Source organism: Aquarana catesbeiana, linkage group LG05 (genome assembly GCF_042186555.1).
Source record: "Aquarana catesbeiana isolate 2022-GZ linkage group LG05, ASM4218655v1, whole genome shotgun sequence".
Classification (NCBI taxonomy): Eukaryota; Metazoa; Chordata; class Amphibia; order Anura; family Ranidae; genus Aquarana; species Aquarana catesbeiana.
In genome coordinates, this window is record NC_133328.1 from 381,313,854 (window position 1) to 381,331,496 (window position 17,643).

The 17,643-nt window shown below is 41.1% G+C and overlaps 1 protein-coding gene across 1 annotated transcript in view; it reads right to left on the bottom strand.

Moving 5' to 3' along the window:
• Window positions 1–1,374: 1,374 nt before the first annotated feature.
• RBM22 (RNA binding motif protein 22) overlaps window positions 1,375–17,643 on the bottom strand; it is a 34,040-nt gene continuing 17,771 nt past the window's right edge. The window contains exons 6-11 of the mRNA XM_073631013.1: window positions 17,394–17,566; window positions 12,621–12,821; window positions 12,358–12,522; window positions 10,390–10,478; window positions 5,523–5,645; window positions 1,375–2,104 (exon numbers count right to left, since the gene is read on the bottom strand). Coding sequence (XP_073487114.1) covers window positions 1,977–2,104; window positions 5,523–5,645; window positions 10,390–10,478; window positions 12,358–12,522; window positions 12,621–12,821; window positions 17,394–17,566 — 879 coding nt within the window. The 3' untranslated portion in view covers window positions 1,375–1,976. The remainder of the gene's footprint in view (window positions 2,105–5,522; window positions 5,646–10,389; window positions 10,479–12,357; window positions 12,523–12,620; window positions 12,822–17,393; window positions 17,567–17,643) is intronic.

Here is a 17,643-nt window from a genome sequence, read left to right on the forward strand (position 1 = left end):
TTATTGTACCATGTATATTTACCATGTCTACTCTATATTTGTATTGCATGCTATGAGCAGCATATTTAGTGTAAGTCTGGTGACTACCTATTTGATACAAAATATCCGATATGTATTGTAAATTGCAATAAATAAATCATGTACTGTACTTTCATATTTATGTTGTCACTTTCTCTCACACACATATACATATATACATACATATACACACACAGTGGGGACGGAAAGTATTCAGACCCCCTTAAATTTTTCACTTTGTTATATTGCAGCCATTTGCTAAAATCATTTAAGTTCATTTTTTTTCCTCAATGTACACAGAGCACCCCATATTGACAGAAAAACACAGAATTGTTGACAATTTTGCAGATTTATTAAAAGAGAAAAACTGTGCCTTGCCACAATTCTGTCTCTGAGCTCTTCAGGCAGTTCCTTTGACCTCATGATTCTCATTTGCTCTGACATGCACTGTGAGCTGTAAGGTCTTATATAGACAGGTGTGTGGCTTTCCTAATCAAGTCCAATCAGTATAATCAAACACAGCTGGACTCAAATGAAGGTGTAGAACCATCTCAAGGATGATCAGAAGAAATGGACAGCACCTGAGTTAAATATAAGAGAGTGTCACAGCAAAGGGTCTGAATACTTAGGACCATGTGATATTTCAGTTTTTCTTTTTTAATAATTCTGCAAAAATTTCAACAATTCTGTGTTTTTCTGTCAATATGGGGTGCTGTGTGTACATTGAGGAAAAAAAATGAACTTAAATTATTTTAGCAAATGGCTGCAATATAACAAAGAGTAAAAAATTTATGGGGGTCTGAATACTTTCGTGTGTGTGTGTGTGTGTGTGTACATATATATATATATATACACACACACACAAATAATTTTTTTAATAAACGCTTCTAGGCGCAAACGCAGCTAAACAGCCGGCTTCCAGCTGTCAAGTTAAATCATTCAGGAGAGGTTAAACAATGTCCCGTGTACATGAAGCCTTAATCTACTTTTCACCCCACTTACAATTCACTGTCGCTGATAGCTGGCTAATGCATGTTTTTTTTTTTTTTTTTGCGCAATTCTGATGCAACAGCCTAGGGCATCCCTTTCACTGGGCTGTAATATACACGACAAACATGCCAAAGAAGCAAAAAGCATCTGTTAGCTGGGTTTGGGGTGCAAACAACAATTAAAGTGGTTGTTAACACATTTATATAAAATCATCTCATCCCACCCCAACCACGTGGTCAGTTTACAGGGGGGAGGGTATAGCCAGGTAGGATCAGCCAGATATTACAGGTGATACAGGGTGCCAAATTACATAGCACACGCACTATGCTGTATAACATGCTTTTTTTTTTTTTCGGGGGGGGGGGGGGGGGGGGGGGTTAACAAACGCTTTAATGGCAACTCAAGAGCAATGCATGCTTTTTGCATACTCCCAAAAAGCTCAGGTGTGAATTGGGCCTAACAGGCAAAAAACTATCAGCATTGCCCTGATTATGTGATCACGACAGCCAAAAATGAAAACCAAGAGGTATGTTTACAAAACATTCAAAAATAAAAATAACAGTGCATTCTTGTTATAGATAAAAGTTGAGATAAACCATATTTTGTATTTTTTAACAAAATGACAGTAAGTTGATGGATGTTTATTGACTAACAGTATAAATGACAGGGAAGTTCTGATAATTTATTACATGAGAACAAAAAAAAAGTAGAGGGAGTGAAAATGCAACCATGCTTGTTTTCCAATTTCTGCTTCTCCATGATGTGAAAACAAAATTTAAAAGCTGGTCACATCCAAAATAAGTCACCATTTTGCTTCAGTTATTAGAATGGTCCTTAGCACACTGACAGACAATACACCGGCACCATCAGTGGATTTTATATTACAATGAAAAGGTCTGTGCTTGCAATGGCACACTGCTTGATCACCAAGCCATCATTCAGTTGGATCAAAGAAAAAGATCTTATATCTAGGAACTGCTGGGCTTGCCCGAGTGTGCACCCATCCGTTGGGGATCTTGAGATGGATAATGTATATGACCAGGAGCCCGGAGGAATGGAGGAGGTGCCATAGGAGGGAACATATGTGGGCCAAATCCTGTAAAGAAAAAAAAATCGTTGCCTTCTTTTTGCCAAAGTTTCATTTTAAATAGATTTTCTTTTGTAAAAACTTAGATAACGTGAAGTTTTTTCTTTTAATTGCAGAAGACACATACTATGTCTTTCCTGCAATAAAAGCTTCTTACCACTGTGTATGCAAATCTCATTGTTCTAACACTTTTTAAGCAGTTACAGAAACAGTTTTTTTCCCTTTTTGGAATAAAGGTTTTAATAAAAAAGCTGACAATTGTAAGCATCCCTTCTCAGTGCTAAATGGTTTTTCTCAACCCTCTAACTCTCGCTGTTTCTGCAGATAAGAAATTGTCGCAAATAGGCTCTATGGCTGAGTCTGGAGCTTTAAAAAAATAGTATTGATATAGTCCATCTTAATGGGTAAGTCCCTACTAAGCCCACAAAAAAAAAAGCAGCTCTGTGTGGGAGCAAGAAGCAGCTGAGTTAAGGCACTAGGAGAGATTACATGCGCCAGCTAAGTGTAGCTTTATACACTTTAATGAGGTGAAGAAAGGGTATGTACTCACACATTGTGGATGGATGGGGGGGGGGGGGGGAAGAGAGAAGCACACATCAATAGAAGTCCAGATGGAGGACAGGCCGTTTGCCACGGTCGGGTGGTCCGGTGGGAACAGGCACTTCCTGGTCCCGTGGAACGCACTGTCGGGCTGGCGTGATGTCACTTCCTGGATGTGGCGTGGATACGTCAGTGATGCGTTTGCAGAGCAATTTGCTCATTCTTCAGGCCAGGGGGGTGCCATTTTGGAAAAGAGCTTACATATACACAACTGGGGTGGGAGCCTGCTGAATGCAGAAATGGGGAAACTTAAAAACAATGCATAAAAAATATCTTTAGATTAAAAATAGAAACAAAGAATGAGAAAAAAAAATGGCTAAAACTATATAGAAAATAAAAAAAAAACAAATAAGAAATAAAAAAAATATAAAACATTTTGATGATACTGTAAATATATTAAATTGCTGCACAGATGGAAAAGTGGTATACTGCATAATGATACAATGAGACAATACCATTATGCAGTATACATCTTTTCCATCTACACAGCAAATTTAATATATTTACAATATCAAGATGTTATATATTTTAAATTTCTTACGTATTTTTTTTCTTTTTACTTTTTTATATATTTTTTTAATTTTCTCATTCTTTTTTGTATTTTTAATCTAAAGATACGTTTTATGCATGGTTTTTGTTAAGTGTCCCCATTGCTGCATTCAGCCATTGTGTTGGATAGAATTTTCCCATGTTATCAGTAGAATCCATCATATGCACATATACAGGGGCGGGACCTCTTCGCAGGCCGCCACCCCAGTTGTGTCTATTTAAGCCTTTTACCAAAATGGCGCCCCACACGGCCTGCAGGAGCACATGCTCCGCAAACGCGTCGCCTACGTATCAGCGCCATATCCGGGAAGTGACGTCACGCCAGCCCGACAGTGAGTACCACAGAACCAAGAAGTGTCGGTTCCCACCGGACCACCCAACCACGGGCAGACAGCCTGTTCTCCATCAGAGCTTCTGTCTGCCTCTTCCCTTTCTTCCCCCCATGATGTTAAGACAGCCGACATGCAATGCCATCATTTTTATTATGCTCATGACCATTCACAATGTGCGAGTAATACCCTTTCTTCACCTCATTAAAGTCTATAAAGCTAGACTTGTCAGCTACACAGTTGGAGAATGTGTTCTCTCCTAGTGCTCTCACTTTTTCTGCACAGCCAGGTCTGTTAAGGGAAACAACAAACATAACAGCAGGATGAACAGGAAAACCAAACAAAAAACAATCAAAAACAAAGCCTGTGTTGTAAATGTTAAAGACAGACTGCAAGCTTATTGGCAGCCTCTGCTCCTATAAATCTGTGCAACTGCCCACTCATGTACACATGTGTGGTGTGAGAGATAGCAAAAAGCACCAAGAGGGCAATGAATAAAGCAGAAGACAACGACATGCACCTTTGGGGGCATAGATCCAGGGCCTACAGCCATGGGTATGTAGTTAGTGAGGAAGCTGGGTTCAGAAGAATAAAAGGATAAAAACGCTTATGTTGTGTCTCCTGAATCAGTGCATTTCATTTTTTTGACTAAGGTGTATCTTAAATATGGACGACACTCAAATGTTAACACAAAGTTATGTTAAATTGTATATAAACCCTAACACTTAAAGGAGTAGTAAAGGCAGAAGGTTTTTTATCTTAATGCATTCTATGCATTAAGATAAAAAAACCTGTGTGTAGCAGCCCGCCCAGCACCCCACTAATTACCTACCTGAGCCCCTTCTATCCCCAGCGATGTCCACGATCCCCTCAGCCATCCAGGAGACTCCTCCTGATTGGCTGAGACAGAGCAGTGGCGCCATTGGCTCCCGCGGCTGGCAATCAAAATCATTCAGCCAATCAGGGGAGAAGGGGGCGGGGGCAGACCGGGGCTCTGTGTCTGAATGGATACATGGAGCTCTGACTCGGCTTGGGTGCCCCCTGTAGCAAGCTGCTGGCTGAGGGGCACTCAAAGGAGGGAGGGGCTAGGAGCAGAGAAGAGGGACCCAAGAAAAGGAGTATCCAGGCTGCTCTGTGCAAAACCAACTGCACAGAGAAGTATAAGAAGTTTGTTATTTTATTTTTATTTTTAAAACGAGCCTTTACAATCACTTTAACTTCTCTTATTTGCTCTCTTTTGGTCTGCTAAATATACCACAGGAAGAATTTTGTTAAACCTGTGCAATAAAAAAAAAACAAAAAAAACTTAATTTACTGAGAAATTCAGAGCTGTCCAAAGTCATCACCACTGTGTTATCCTAAAGTGGTTCTAAAGGCAGAAGGTTTTATGCATTAAGATTAAAAAACCTTCTGCGTGCAGCAGCCCCCCTAATACTTACCTGAGCCCCAATCTTGAACCAGCGATGTTGTACGAGAGTCTGGGCTGTCTGGGACTCTCCCTCCTCATTGGCTGAGAAAGCAGCGGGTGGGTCACTCGGGCCGAGCCGTGGCTCAGTGTCTGAATAGAAACACAAAGCAGCGGCTTGGCTATTTTTAAATTGAGAACAAACAAGACTGTAATATCACTTTAAAGAGTCCTCCTTGTTCTCATCATGGACTACAGAATGATTAGCCTTTATGCTATAGATATTCGAGAGTAGGAGTGGTTCGGTAGTTTAGCAAAATAAACTAGGTAGGGTTGACAACTCTGTCCACAAAAAAAACAAAAAAACTGTGTGCCGTCAATCCATGACTAAGGCAGCATTTTCTACTCTTTTAAAACTGTAGACAAAAACCTTATAATATAACTCATATAACCTAAAGCTAGTCTTAATTTACAAAACAAATTATTAAAATCACTGATGGGTTGTTGGCTCATACTGTAATAGAAGCAGCCAAAAAAACATTACCTGGAGGTGGTCCAGTTAAGCCAGGAGGAGGCAGTGCTATGTTAACTAAAGCAGGAGATCCATTTGGAGGAAGATTAAAGTAATTAGCAGTGGCTTCCTCTTCTGTTGGTGGAGGTGGCAAAGCTGAAGATAAAACAAATATTTACAGTATAAACAATAAAACCAAAGCAGATCTGTAAGGCTGGGTTCACACATTTCCGGTGCAAATTATGTCAGTTTTCAATGTGAATAAAAAAAACATACAAATGTTCAGCAGTTCAGGTGCATTTTTGATGCGGTTCTGACGCGAATTCGCAAGGCTCACGACTGGATTTTTGTCACAGCTGTGATTTTAGTGCTGGCCAATACATAGTAGATAAAAGGCATTTTCACATGTAGGAGGAGACCAATCGGTGCTGAAATCCCGAACAGGTGCGATTCAGAAGCATTTCCATAGAACGCAATGAGCCTGGAATTCGTACCTGAACTGCAACACAGTGCTTAGAAAACGCACAGGACTCTTTAAATTTGCACTGCAGATGCACCGCGTTTTGTAAACAGCTTCAAAGAAAATCATTTGTTCACAGGCCATGTGAATCAGATGCGATTCAATTCGCATATATATGAACCGAGCCTCAACCAAATAACTATTGGCAAATAAAGTGAGAACAAAGGGGGTGTATCAAACTGAGTAAACACTATGAAGTGGGGTTACAAAGGAAGAAAACCTTAACTATATCCATTCTTAACCACTTGCCCCCCAAAAGGTTTTACCCCCTTCATGACCAGGGCATTATTTGCTATTCACCACTATGCTACTTTAACTGGCAATTGCTCGGTCATGCAACACTGTATGCAAATTACATTTGTATCATTTTCTTTCCACACAAATAGAGCTTTCCTTTGGTGCCAATAACTACTGGGGCACACCCGGGTAGACAAGCCTCGCCAAAACGTGATAAATATAGGTGTATAAAAGTCCAATAGCCAAAGTTCACCCACTTGGGCAAGCTGATCCAAGAGCAGAAAGGCTCTGAATGCACAATTTTCCATTCTTTTCTTATCAGGAAGTACAGGAGGCTACAGAAGGGAAGAACAAATGAGTTCCTGTGGTTCCAGGCGTGCAGTTGTCTGCAGGGGATGGTGTCATGCAGGAACATACATAGTCAGGACACACAGATGGGCCAGTTCAAGCACAGGCGAAGATATGGTCAGCATATGAATAATAATAATAATAATAATAATAATAATAAAAAAAAAAAAAAAAAAAAAAATCGGTCCAGGCAACAGGCAGAAATCTGGTCAAAGTAAAAAAAACAGGCAAACCAGGAACACCGATTCTAGCTACACTGGTCTGGCAACAGTGTGGCTGGGTGGTGATGATTGGAGAACTACGACTGGATATAGCATTAGGGCTCGTTCACACCTGAAGTTGGGGGGGGGGTGGCAGTAAAACCTTGCTGTTGAGCTGCGGTTTTATCACCACTCAACCGCAACCCCCTTTAGCCGTAGAGGCAGCGGCAGGGGGTGCACACATGCCATGGCTGCGATGCTTTGCAGCTGTGGAACGAATTATGCCCCCTTTTACACCTGCCAAGTGAATAAAGCTGCTTGTACGTGGCCCAAGGGGTTAAAGCAGATTGTGAGAATTCGATGCAATGGGGTTTATTTACTAAAGGCAAAACTACTGTGTACTACAAGTGCACTTGGAAGTGCAGTCACTGTAGATCTGAGGGGGACATGCAAGGAAAATAAAAAAAACACAGCATATTTGCTTGCACATGATTGGATGATAGAAATCAGCAGAGCTTTCCCTGATTTCAGATCTTCTACTCAGATCTACAGTGACTGCACTTCCAAGTGAACAATGAAGTTGCCTTTAGTAAATGAACCCCATTGTCTCCTTACTGCCTGTCAAATGCTCATTGCACATGTGAACAAGTCCTTATGGTGACACAGACTGGTGTGGCGGTGATCAGGGATACTATAACTGGTGTGGCGGTGATCAGGGATACTATAGCTGGTGTGGCGGTGATCAGGAATAATGCCACTGGTGCAGCGGCGATGCATTTTTGAATCAAGGAGACAGAACAGTAGCTAGAACAAAGATTTATCTACCTTATACGGTTTGGGAAGTAAAGAGACATGTGCCTCAGGGGTCTGAGCAGGGAAGGGGGTGTCAGCAGATATGAAGTTGAAGACACTCAATAGAAAACAGAGCTAAAGTATCCCTGAAGGTCATATAGAACTTTGATGAAAAGCCATCCTGACCCAGGCATTTACCCACAAGGATAGCCGAAAAAGCAACGAGTAGCTCCTCTACAGAGAAGGGGTCGTCCAGTGAGTCTAGTGTCCGCATCGACAAAGCTGTATCGTGAATGTAATCATGCAAGCGATCATCAAAAGATGCAGAGGTATCATCATGTGGATTGGGGGCCAGTTGTACAAGAATGAGAAATAATCCTGGAAAATGTCAAGTAGACGAGAAGGGACTGAGATCAACTCTCCTGAAGAAGTTTTTATACTGGATATAAAAGGTCTGAGAAGAACAGGGGTGAAGAGCGCAAGCCAACGGTTGGCTGCATTAGTCACCAAAGCGGTATCTACTAAAAGCCAATTTTGATATGTGTTGCAGGAAACGTTGTACAATTGCAGTAATACCAATCTGGTGGCCAAGATCTGCCAGTAATTCCTGAGAAGGGGAAATTCATGTATATTTGTAATAAAACAAAAAATACCGCGCTGCAGGTGAATTAATCAAAATAACTAAAAAATCAGAAAAGCTGCTGCTAGAAGTGGGATAAACACAATAAACATAAGACAAGTAGCAGCGCTAAATAACCCCTAAAATGAAAATCACACACCAATATAAACAATGTGCAAAAATACAAAATATTGAAAATTAAAGAACAAATATTAAATTGTCCATTTAGGAAAGTAAGCTGAGCCTGAATAGACAGAATGTGCATGTAGTTCACTTCTTAAAGTCCATCCTCCACCGCACCATGAGTGAAAAATCACACAGAATGCTCGCTTACCAGACAGCAAGCTCAGGTTAGCTGATGTCTCGCGTGTACCGTTCGAGGGACGGGTGTTGTACTAGCCGGCCGGCTGGCTGATTAGTTTTTAACCATTTGGAACATTGTAAGTGATATTCTTTTTAACTAATAAATATGTCTATCAGTATTACGCTATGGTGATCTTCTTTCATTCTGGGAACATCTGAATGCCATCATTTTTTGACCGTTTATACGATCTATGATTGGGAAGTTTGGCGGTCTCTGTTATACATGCGGACCATCCTGAAGGGCTTTGTTTGGATTTCGTCCTCCATTGTTAAAGGCCCTGGCCGGGTATAGGTCGCAAGCTAACCTGAGCTTGCTGTCTGGTAAGCGAGCATTCTGTGTGATTTTTCACTCGTGGTGCGGTGGAGGATGGACTTTAAGAAGTGAACTACATGCACATTCTGTCTATTCAGGCTCAGCTTACTTTCCTAAATGGACAATTTAATACTTGTTCTTTAATTTTCAATATTTTGTATTTTTGCAGATTGTTTATATTGGTGTGTGATTTTCATTTTAGGGGTTATTTAGCGCTGCTACTTCTGTCTCATGTATATATGTGACAGAAAAAAGAAAAAAAAAAAAAAAAAAGTGTGCTGTAGTAAACAGAAGCATGTTACTGCAGTACACTAGTTTTCAGTGGTTCACACTATTGCGAATTGGATGCGGTTTACTCCCCATCCAATTTGCATAGCAGGAGATTGTGATTGGCTCACACATCTCCACAGTGGCTCGGGTTCGAAGTGCACAGGAGTCCTGTGCATCTTTTGCTCCATTTTAGGTACGAATTCAGCCCAAAATTAGTTGAATGGAGACACACCGAACCCCTACTGTGACTCTTAGTGTGCTGCAGTGGGAACCCAGCCTTAGCCAAACATTATACATTAAGACCCCTTTCACACTGGGGCGCTTTGCAGGGGCTACATCGCTAAAAATAGCGCCTGCAAAGCTCCCTGAAAGAGCCACTCCTCACACTCCAGTGTGAAAGCCTGAGGGCTTTCACACTGGAGCGGTGTGCTGGCAGGATGCTAAAAAAAAAAAAAAAAAAAAAAAAAAAAAAAAAAGTCCTGCTAGCAGCATCTTTGGAGGGGTGAAGGAGCGGTGTGTATACCGCTCCTGCCCATTGAAATGGATGGGGCAGCACGGCTATACCACCAGCAAAGCGCCGATGCAGCAGCCCTTTGCAGCGGTTTTAACCCTTTCTCGGCCACTAACAGGGGGTAAAACCGCCCCGCTAGCGGCCAAATACCGCCGCTAAAAATAGCGCCGTTTTAATGCCGACGCCGCCCCAGTGTGAAAGGGGCCTAAAACTTTTTTTTTTTTTTTTAATAAAAACACCTTCCCCAACTTTAACACTCTCTAAATGTGGATACCTACCCTCTATGCTTGAAGTGCCCTACACCAACTCCTTACATTATTTATACTGATATTTTACTGTACCAATATCCCACGACAAAATCATTTGTGTTGCTGACAAGTCAGCTCTAAGAAATAAATATCCATTGTTCTCATTCCTTTCTGCAGATTATGGCTCTCATAGCTCTCTCTCCAGCCTGTTGTGTGCAGTTGTGGCACTAAATCTGTCATGTGTATTTACTCCATTAGACAACCACACAATAATCTTCTTTGAGAACCAATGTTCTTATGTTGAGGAGTATGAGGCTGTCAATCTTACATGTGCTCTATACAGACTGCAAGAGAAAAGCCATTACATCTGTTCTAAGTATCCCCAGCAGTACCGTTTGCTCATTTTATACTTTTTGTAGGGAAATGAGTAAACAGGAAAAAACATACTGACAAGATTTTGTTCAAAATCAAAATTGTACCTCCAGGGAGACCAGGGACAGGTTCAAGTTTCAATCCAGAATCCGTAACGCCTTCTCGTTCTCGCTCTTTCCCTCGGGCAGCCTGAGATCTACAATATCAAACAAAGGAAATCAGAATGTGTAACTTTAACCAAAACCAGTATGCTTGAACCAGCTGTTGATGGATTGCCATACAAACTTAATGCGGTGTTAAACCCAAAACCAAAACTGTAATATATTGCAGCTTATCAGTCATTAGATGTGATGGTTGCATTCGTTTTTTTTAGGCTTTTTTCTCCTCTGTTTTCACCTAATGATCTGGTCAGTAACATACCTGCTGTATTACAGTGCCTCCACACTAGACAAAAGAGCACAAGGGAACCTTTGGACAGCAGATAAGGTTTCATTTTTCCACAGACCATGATAAAGGGAAGGGGGGCAGAGGCACTTCCCATGAAATGCATTGACTTTTAAAACAATTTATCATTGGTATACTCAACTTCTAAATTACCTATCCCTTTGTCCAAAACTAATCGCTGTTAACTTTGCAAACATGTTAAATCCTCAGTATTTTTATTCTAAAGTGGCTCATGATGTAAAACACATTTATAATCCCCTCCAAATCAAATATTAATAAAATGATCACTTTGTTTTTGTGGACAAGTTATTAGTGTTACATTTTTAAAAATGTGTTTATTTACAATGAAAGATTTTGCCTACAATTTAAAGTCATACCGAAACACAGAGGTATTGAGGCAGCATGTCAAAATGGATATAGCAGGGTATCCATTCTGATGCATTTCCCACTGAACTGACTGGTCTTGGTTTAATAAAACAAAACAAAAAAAAAAAAAAAAAAAACCTTAAACTGTACTTTGAAAGGAAAGATTCCAGTATTAAAATATTTGTTACCCCAGCACTTTATATATTTATGATATGTGCCTACTGTACCATGTACTTGTATGAGAAAGTGTCCTATTCTCTTTATATTGCTTCCTTTATGAGAAATCCTTGGTATTCCTGCTAGTCCCCTTGCTTTCCTATTTAAAAACTGATGACACTAGGCATGAGAGCACGCCATGGTCAGTTCTCTAGCTATGCTGGGAACTCCGTGTACTCTCCTCCAAAAATCAGACTTGTCCTGACACACCCCCACTGCACGTAGCCATTCACTGGAAGGCTCAGTGTGCTGCTGCTTCTCCTCTCCCAGCTCTTATGCAGCTTTTTTTTTTTTTTTTTTTTTTTTAGATCTATACAAAAATATGTTTTGCCTTTTATTTCTATTTGAAACTGAATAGGTTGTTTTACAAAGTGATTGTTTACAATCACGTTAAGGCTACTCTATTTATACCTAAATTAGCAATTTTGGGTTAAGAGCATTAACTATACCTAACCAAGACACTTGAGGCGTGTGTCCATATTAAAATTATTTGATACCAAAAAAACATTTAAATTGGTGTATATTAATAAATATTGTGGTATGTAGGATATTGCTATTGCGCAGGTGAAAACAATAAAATGTAAATGACAAAAAAGCAACTGGCAATCACACAACAGAACAGTTTGTGTAAAAAAACATATGAAACAAATTACCACGCTATACAAGTGATAATAAAGTGTAAAAACACATAACATGACAAAAGTCAATCCAAAAAAATGTCCAAAGATAGATAAGTGATAAAGTCTTTAAAATTGTGTCCAAATGATAATGAACGACCATACACCCATGTGAGACTTTAATCACTTATCTTTCTTTAGACATTTTTTTGGATTGACTTTTGTCATTTTATGTGCTTTTCCCCTTTATTAATCACTTGAATAGCGTGGCAATTTAGATTTTACATGAATAAATATGTGTGATGGTAATAAAACAGATGAAGAAAGAATCTAAGGCTCTACTGAACCCAAATCCACAACTAAAAATAAAATAAGTATTGGCTATAACAGTTTTATTAAATTTTTTAGTGCATCCATTCCAAGGTCACTCACCTTCCCCACTTGACATTGAGCCGACGACCATTAACTATTAGCTTGTTAAAGGATTTCTCTGCTGCAGTTTCTGCCGACTGTCTGGTAGCAAACTGAATAAAGGCACACTGTTGTCGCTGAACTACTGTAATCGTTCGGATTTCACCAAATTGGTAAAAGTGATTTCTATGTGAGGGAAGAAAGAGTTCATTATTTTATTCATCAGTTATAGAAAAACCACCAGGCTATATAAAATCTAAGACACAGACGGAACAAACACCTACCTAAGCTCAGACTCGCTGATATTATCACCTAGGCCTCCGACATATAAAGTGGTGATGCTTTTGTCTTCTGGAGGGTCTAGACGGGGCATTGTAGAAGCCCGTTTTAATAATTTGTCTGCTACAGGGTCATTAATACCATAATAACGGTCTTTGATATTCTGATCTGCAAGAGGGTCATCAGGATCTGTTGGCTTCTCATGCCTGCAAAAGAAAACACCAGGTGTGAGAAAACAAAAACGGTTTTCTTGATTTTTTTTTTTGTAAATGAGTACAACTAATGACCTCTGTATAACAATTCAAACAAATCCCAAATCCATTAACTATGTAATGCACAAGCCTCAAAGTAAAACACAGATCCTTCCAACCTTCATCTGTGTCTTCCATGATCCCACTCCCACACAATGCAGCAACAGAGGCAGTTCTGTCAATGCACGGGACTAGGTTATAGATTTGTGAATCAGCACTGACAATGCTGATAACTACTGCATTAGGTGGAATTCAGTGGCAGACACATCAGACTTTGCAGGCAGATTAGGAGCAAATAAAGTGCTGCAGCACATACATTTTTAAATGGGAGGCCACAGTTCTACCAACGTCCAAACATATTTTACACTAGTAATAGCAACGATCAACGACTTCTAGCAGGACTGCAAAATTGCGGCAGAAAAAAAATACATATTACACACTATATATATATATATATATATATATATAAAAAACACTGACACTTCGCAGGAACCATTGACACTAGAGATGCCGTAAAAGGCGTTAACGGCATTTTTCCCGACAAGAGAAACAGATGCTGATGATAATGGCGTCTAAAACACACGAGATTTTGCCACAATTTTACTGTGCTTATGATGTGTTTTTTATAGGTCATGTGACTCAAATACCACATCAAAAACGTAGCACGGGTAGGTTATTGATGCATTCTTGCTGCGTTTTCAATGCATTTCAATGGGGAGGTGCATTTTTGGTGTTTTTTTTTTTTTTTTAACTGACCAAAAATCTTGCAAGCAAAATTTTTAACACAACGGAAGCACAATGGACCAGTGTGAAGACATACATAGAATTTGAAGGGATGCATTTTTCTTGAGCTTTTCGACAAAGCCTTTTTGAAGCCAAGTTAGCCCAGACGCTTCCAGTAGGGACAAGGCTAAGGAATTATATGCTGGCCTGGGCTACCCGATGCCAAACCCCTGGATTCTGTCAACAATTCAGTGGGGTCACTTTTGGAATGTCTCATCCTCTTCCTCGAACAGCTTTCAAAGAAACAGAGATTCCGGCCTATCTGCTTAAGGTTTTAGCATGGAAACCGTCCACGACATCACTCCAGCTGCAGGGGGCAGTCGTACCGCTTTTCTTAGCAAAGCACTTCAGAATTTCATTCCACCTTATTTCTAGTGCAGAAAAAGACAGGTGGGTGGAGGCCTGTGATAGACCTAAAAGAAGCTCAACCAGTACATCCACCTCGAGAGCTTCAAGATGGAGTCCCTGCAGACAATTATTCAGGCGGTCCAGCCAAGGGATTGGTTAATTTCAGTCGATCCGCAAGAAGCTTACCTGCACGTTAAGAACCTCTCTTCTTTCCAGAAGTGCTTGAGGTTTGCGGTGGGCCAGGTCAACCTACAGTTCCAAGCCCTGCCTTTTGGTCTGTGCACCTCTCCCCAGGTGTTCATGAAGATACTAAATAACTGTTCTAGCCCACCTGCGAAAGAGGGGACTGAGGATATACCATTACTTGAACTATATCCTCCTCATGGCAAGCGATCTGAACCATATCCCAAAGAGATACAGTTGCAGTATGACGGAACTAGGGTGGCTTATAAACTTTGAGAAAAGCTAATTATTGCTAACGCAGCAGATGATCTATTTGGGAGCAGTGTTCAACACGCAACAGGGGACAGTGTCATTACCGTCTCTGAAAGCGAAGATCGTCATTCAGAGGATGATCACAGTCATCCAGAGTTCTCGTCTGACAGCTTCTCAATGCCTGAGTCTCATTGACACGATGTCCTCATGTATACCCCTAGTTCCTTGGTCCCATTGGCATTTGAGGTACTTATAGACAGGTTTCTTGGCACGGTGGAGGAGACAGGGACTCTCAGATAATCCTACTAACAGCAGTAATGCGCGCAGAAGGCTGCACTGGTGGACAGAGCCAGAGAACCTTTCCAAAGCTTGTCACCTGGGTTCCCTCTCTTGTATCAAGCAGACAAGGCTGGGGAACCAAATGTGAGAAGACCAGAATACAGGGAAGATGGTCTTGTCCCAGCGAGAGGGTGGTATTGAATGTTCTGGAGAGGATAGCAGCATTCCTAGCACTGACTTCGTTGACACCTCAGGTCAGAGGGCAGAGAGTACTGCTGCGCTTAAACAGGGCAGCAGTTACATATCTGCAAAAACAAGGGGGCACTCACAGCAGAACGCTCCTCAGGGATGGTAGAGCCGATTATGCTCTGGGGGGAAGGAACCTTCTGAATCTCAAAGCGGTATATCTCCCAGGCAGATTGACCACGGAGGCAGACACATTGTCAACAAACTTTTTGGACGAGTGGACCCTTCATCCCCACATATTCCACCACATTGTCAGCCTTTGGATTCCCCCTCAGGTGAATCTATTCGCCACCCTGGAAAATGCCAAACTAACCTGGTTCTTCTCTCGCCTCCCGCACTCACAAGCAGAGGCAGTGGATGCTCTGTCATGCCGTTGGAATTTCAACATGGCATATGCTTTCCCACCAATACTGAAGTTCCTCCTGAGACTCCTCAGAGAGTCAGTACAAGTATTGAAATTCTGCAGTACTGGCCGAAGAGGCCATGGTTCCCCCAAGCCATGCATCCCAGCGCGAGTCCTCCAATCAGAATTCCTCTTTTCCCTCAACTTCTGTCTCAGGGCAGATAAACTCATCCAAACCTTAAGAGATTGGAGCTTTGTATTTGGAGATTGCAAGACAAAGGTTTGAGTCTCTAGGTTGCTCCCAAGGTGTTATATCTTCCCCTTTTAAGGGCCAGAAAGCCTATAACAAACGCGGTGTAAGCAAAGATATGGGACAAATTTTTGTCATTTGCTACTAGGAGTGATTTTAATCCAGTCTCCCCCTCTAGGTCTAATGTTTTGGGATTCCTTCAAATAGTTCTTGATCTAGGCCTGGTCTCCCTCAAGGAACAAGTAGCAGCAATATCTGCCGCAACTAATTGGAGATGGGCAGAGGATCCTCTGGTGGTCACATTCCTCAGAGGAGTGTTAAAGATCCGTCCACCTGTTAGACGCTCATTGCCCAAGTGGGATCTGTCCTTAGTTTTGGAGGTTCTGTCCAGCCATCCGTTCGCTCCTGTGGAACAAGAAGCGATCTGGAATCTAACCCTTTAGACAGCATTTCTTTTGGCCATTACATCTGGCAGAAGAATCTCGGAGCTTCACTCTTTAGGGATAGGCCATTACCTTCTTTCCGGACAGGGTGGAACTGTGCCCTCTTCATGGATTCACACCTAAGGTCACTATTCCAAATCACCTGTTGGCACCATGAGCATTACCAGTGTTCACAGACTCAGTATCAGATTCCTGTCACGACCTGGACATCTCCAGAGTCCTCAGAGCCTACTTGGAAGCTACCAAATCATTCATTAACTCAGAGGTTATTCATCATCCCGTTTGGAAAAGTTAAAAGGAAAGGAAGCCTACAGCAGAAACTTGGCCTCTTGGATTGTTAAATTAATTCGGATGGCTTACAGGGCAAAGAACATGGAGTCCCCTTCTCAGGTGAATGCTCATTTCACTAAGACAGTTTCGGCTTCTTGGGCAGCAAGGGCCAATGTTTCCTTTGAGATAGTTTGCAGGGCTGCCACCTGGTCTTCTCGCCATACGTTTTTCAAACACTACCATATTGATCCGGGGGCTCTCACAACCGTGGAGTTTGGAAGAATGGCAGTTCATGCTGCGATGTCCAGATCAAATTAAAATATTTGTTGTTAGCATTACCCCGATCGTGTGAGCTAGTTATTTATCATCTGTATACTGCCATGGAGGCATCAGGAAAACTGAAAATTGTACCATACTTACCGTAATTTTCCTTTCCTGGTGCCTATTCATGGCAGTATACGCTCCTACCCTTGGTATTCTATAATACAGAGAATGTTGGGAGAGGGACTATGCCCTTCTTTTATGCTATTCACTAGTCCTGAGGGAGGAGTTGAGTTGGAGCTCTATCATCTGTATGCTGCCATGCATAGGAACCAGGAAAGGAGAATAACATTATACCATTTTCCATTTTTTTCTTAGCTTTGGATAGAGTAGAGAGGAATTACAATGCTTGTCAGGTTTTTATTGCAGTGTATACATCCATTAGAGAGAATCACTCGCTCTATCAGTCCTGTTTACCATAATCACTGAGAGTGAAATGAAAATATAATCCCAAATTCTGGGTTGTTAACATAACAGGATTAGAGAGGAAATCCAATGAGAACATTAGTTCTGGTAACACCCAAGGATTGCCTCATTTTGGAGGGATTTCCTCTCACTTCCTGTTTTGGCTATGGGACAGGAAGTGAAGGGCAATCTCCCCAATGAGACAAATAAAAAATAAATAAAAACACGTTTTAGTTCTTCTTTTAGGAAAATTAACTTAGAGTTGAAATGATGCAATGTTTATAGACATTAGCAGTATGACAGATGAGATGATAAAAAAAAAAAATCAAACATACCACATTAGTTGAAAGACAGAAAGGGTATTTTTTTGACCTATAAACAAACAGCTTGGTATTTGTACTCACCTGTATGGGCACTCCTCTCCTCTTTTACATTCTCCTTTCACCCAAAATGAACAGATATGTGGACGGTTACGTTTGTAGTAAGGGGTGGTACGGGCCAGCTTTAAGAGCATGTCACTGCTTGATGTGGCTTTGCCTAAAGCTCCAATTGCGCGACTGCCATCAGAATTTGAAATCTATCAGGAAATAAAACCGAGGTTTTATAATAAGGCAGAAAACAGGTCTCACTCTCAAATTTCACTGAAAACACCAT